The sequence below is a fragment of the Calidris pugnax genome, unplaced genomic scaffold (assembly GCF_001431845.1).
Source record: "Calidris pugnax isolate Ruff unplaced genomic scaffold, ASM143184v1 scaffold82, whole genome shotgun sequence".
Classification (NCBI taxonomy): domain Eukaryota; kingdom Metazoa; phylum Chordata; class Aves; order Charadriiformes; family Scolopacidae; genus Calidris; species Calidris pugnax.
Genome location: NW_015090833.1, coordinates 1,227,998 through 1,231,468, shown reverse-complemented (window position 1 = coordinate 1,231,468; position 3,471 = coordinate 1,227,998). Strand labels below are relative to the sequence as shown.

Below are 3,471 nucleotides of genomic sequence, written 5' to 3'. Positions count from 1 at the left end.
TTCCATTCAAAAAAAAAAAAAAAAAGGAAAAATAATAAATCCCTAGGCCCATTGAATTAATGGGATGTTCTGCAAACATCAAGCCAGTTTCCAAGCTGGGAAACGCTGCCGGTCTCTCCCCCATTGCCAGGAAAACCCCCCCCAGGTCTTGGGGAGGAAGGAGGGCAGGAGAATGGGCTTTGCCTACGGGGATCCCATGGGGCTGGAGGAGGTTGGAGGTTGGTTGGAGGAAGCCCAGCCAAGCTGGGTCCTGCCTCTGGCCGTGGCTTTGGCATGCAGGCATGTCATCTGTTGGCTTTGCTCTCCAAGATTACACGAGAGCCCCACCTCATAAATTTGGAGCAAAGCACACAAAGCTTTCCCTTCCATACCCTCGCATTCACTCTTTAATGGTCTTTCTCCACACCACGGCCTTATTAATTGGTGACAATTGGAAGTGGTTAATTCTCTGTGTGTGTGTGTGTGTGTGTGAGGCTGCAATTGCTTCCACTTGGCCAGGATTCAAGTACTGGGGGTGAGTCAGAATGGGTGGCAAAACTGTCTTTTCCTCAGTTCCCTTGCTTACTGGAAAAAAAAAAAAAAAGAAAAAAAAAAGGAAAAACAAAAGATCTCGCTACAACACTGCCAATGTTCTGAGTCTTCTGCTCTCTTTCTGTAGCTTAATGGAAAAAAAAAAAAAAAGGAAAAAAAAAAGGAAAAAAAAAGCCAAAAAAAAAAGCCACAACCCCAAGTTATTCTCTTTTATGAGGTAGGCATTGTGAGGGCAGGCAATTGAATTTACAACAGCATTGAGTATCAGAGTCTATCTGGCCCTGTCAATGAGAGTGGCGAGGAAAAAAAAGACACACATTAACCCTCAGCTCCCAGTTCCCAGGCGTTTCAATAGGGTTCCCAACTTCCCAAAGAGCCCGCTGCATACTCGATGAGACCCTTTATACCTTCTAATTACCCTCCTCACAATGGGGACAGACTCTCTTGCCTCTTTTGTAGGCGAGATAGTAACTTTTGCGCGCACCACCCGCCCGCCCCCCCAACACAAAATCCCCAGGGCAAGGTGGTGAGAAATGAAATTTAAGGGCAGAGCAGCGTTATTTCAGGTCCCTGAGCAGGTAACACACATTTCCTCAGGTTCCAGGAGCACATTTTTTAACAATATTTTTTTCTTCTGCTTTGAACACAACACTTGCAAAGCTCTCGGGAGACATTTAACCCTGCCAGAACCTCCCCTCAACCTCATCACCTTTTCCCCCCCAACTATTTTTCCACAGGAATCCCTTCCAACAGCCTTATTTAAGGCCATAAAGTTCACTTTTTTTTTTTTTAGGGGGCTGCACACCCAGGATGAGCTTGTCCCTGCCCACTCAACCCAGCAAAATGAAAGGAAGGGGGGGAAAAAAAATAAATCTATTTCAAAGAGTTTATTTATTTAAACACCTGCAATTTTTTTTCTTTTTTTTTTTTTCAGAAGTCTTCCAACACAGGCACGCACACACACACAGACAAACAGGATACAAACAACTTTGGCATTATACTTTTTGAATATTTGTTACAAAACTATTTCTCATTTATTTTTTGTTTTTTCTTAAAAAAAGGTATCTCAAATAAAGGCATTTTTAAAGGAGTAAAAATACAAGTCGAGCTCCCAACCTCTGAAAATAATAAATAGCGCGTTCATAGCGAGGTCCTTTTCTCCTTTTCTGTTTAAATCTGCTTTAAAAAAAAAAAACAAAAAAGAACACCCCCAAACAGAACAGGGCTCCATACAACGGAGCCAACAGAAGAGGGCTGGGTTTTTTTTTGGGGTGAGGGTGTGTGTGTTGGGGCAGGGGGGGAAAGGAATAATTTTTAGGCAAGTCACCAAGGCCTCCACACGGATTCACTGCGCTCTGCGATGGGACTTCCCGCCTGGGAGGCTGGAACAATGCTGCCCCCAAATGATGTCAACCCCTGCACCGGGGATGCCGATGGGGTGGCGGTGGTGGCATTCCCGGTGCCACCACTGCTGGTGGTGGTGGACACCGGGACGTTGGCGTTGGCGTAGAGGGGAATAACGGGTCCGGAACCGGGAGGAAAAGCCGGGTTGGGGATGAGAAAAGCAAACTGGCCGTCGGTGGCTGGGACGAGCTGGAAACCACCGTAGACTTTGGGGGACAGGGCTTCGGCGGGGTTGAGTTTGCAGGGTACGGGCACGGCCGCGGCGGCGGGGGGCAGCTGGACGTGCAGAGGTTGTTGCGCCAGATGTGCGGGCTGGCCGGATGGTGGAGGTGGTGGTGGAGGTGGTGGTGGGTAGTTCATGGCCACGATCTGGCCCAAGCAAGCCGAGAGGTGGCTGAGGAGGCGGGTACGGACGTCGGTGTTGACCCCTTCGCAGGTGGAGAGGAACCGCGTCACCTCGTTCATGCACTCGTTGAATCCTGCCCGGTACTTGCCCAGGACGGTGGGGTCGGCGCTGAGGGCGGCTGGAGGGGGGGGATAGAGGGTGAGGACCCCGGTCATACAACCCCAGAGTGGTTCAGGTTGGAAGGGACCTTAAGGATCACCTAGTTCCAAGCTCCCTACCATGGGGGGGGGATGGACAGAAGGTGAGGACGCCGTTCATACAACCCCAGAGCAGTTTGGGTTGGAAGGGACCTTCAGGATCATCTAGCTCCAAGCTCCCTACCATGAGGGGGGTGGGGACAGAGGGTGAGGACCCCGTTCATACAACCCCAGAGCGGTTTGGGTTGGGAGGGACCTTAAGGATCATCTAGTTCCAAGCTCCCTACCATGGTGGGGTGGGGACAGAGGGTGAGGACCCTGGTCATACAACCCTAAAGTGGTTCAGGTTGGAAGGAACCTTAAGGATCATCTAGTTCCAAGCTCCCTACCATGGTGGGGTGGGGACAGAGGGTGAGGACCCTGGTCATACAACCCTAAAGTGGTTCAGGTTGGAAGGAACCTTAAGGATCATCTAGCTCCAAGCCCCCCACCATGGTGGGGGGGGGCAACCTCCCACCAGACCAGGTTGCTCCAAGCCCTGTCCAACCTCATCTCCGTCCCCTGTCCCCAACCCTCTGTCCCCAAACCCCGGGGGTGGGGGGGACTCTTCTTACCCGTCATCTGCGCCCGCTGCAGGTTCCGCAGGTGCTTGACGGTCATCTCCAGGATGTCCGCCTTCTCCAGCTTGGAGTGCCGGGAGCTCTGCAAGGGGGGGAGAACGGGCACTGTCAGGGCTGCCCCATGCAAAGAGGGGGGTGTCGTCCCCCGTGTGTGTCCCCCAAACCTCCACCGCCCCCCCAGCCCCACTTACATCCTTCTTCAGCGCGTCCAGGATGAGGGTCTTCAGCTGCCCCAGGCTCTCGTTGATCCGCGCCCGGCGCCGTTTCTCCATGATGGGTTTGGAGGACTGCGGGGGAGAACGGAGCCGGTCAGACCCCCCCCCGGGGCCGGTCCCATCCCGTGCGGTGCGTGTGTCCCTTCTACCCCCCCCAA

General features: G+C 52.4%; 1 protein-coding gene across 1 annotated transcript; it reads right to left on the bottom strand.

The window, feature by feature from the left end:
• Positions 1–1,403: 1,403 nt before the first annotated feature.
• On the bottom strand, positions 1,404–3,433 carry HES4 (hes family bHLH transcription factor 4). Its single transcript, XM_014941358.1, has 3 exons — positions 3,290–3,433; positions 3,093–3,180; positions 1,404–2,459 (listed from the first exon to the last, which is right to left on the bottom strand). Exons 1-3 carry the CDS (start codon positions 3,368–3,370, stop codon positions 1,855–1,857), a joined length of 774 nt encoding a protein of 257 aa, XP_014796844.1. The 5' UTR covers positions 3,371–3,433; the 3' UTR covers positions 1,404–1,854.
• Between the last annotated feature and the right edge of the window lie 38 nt (positions 3,434–3,471).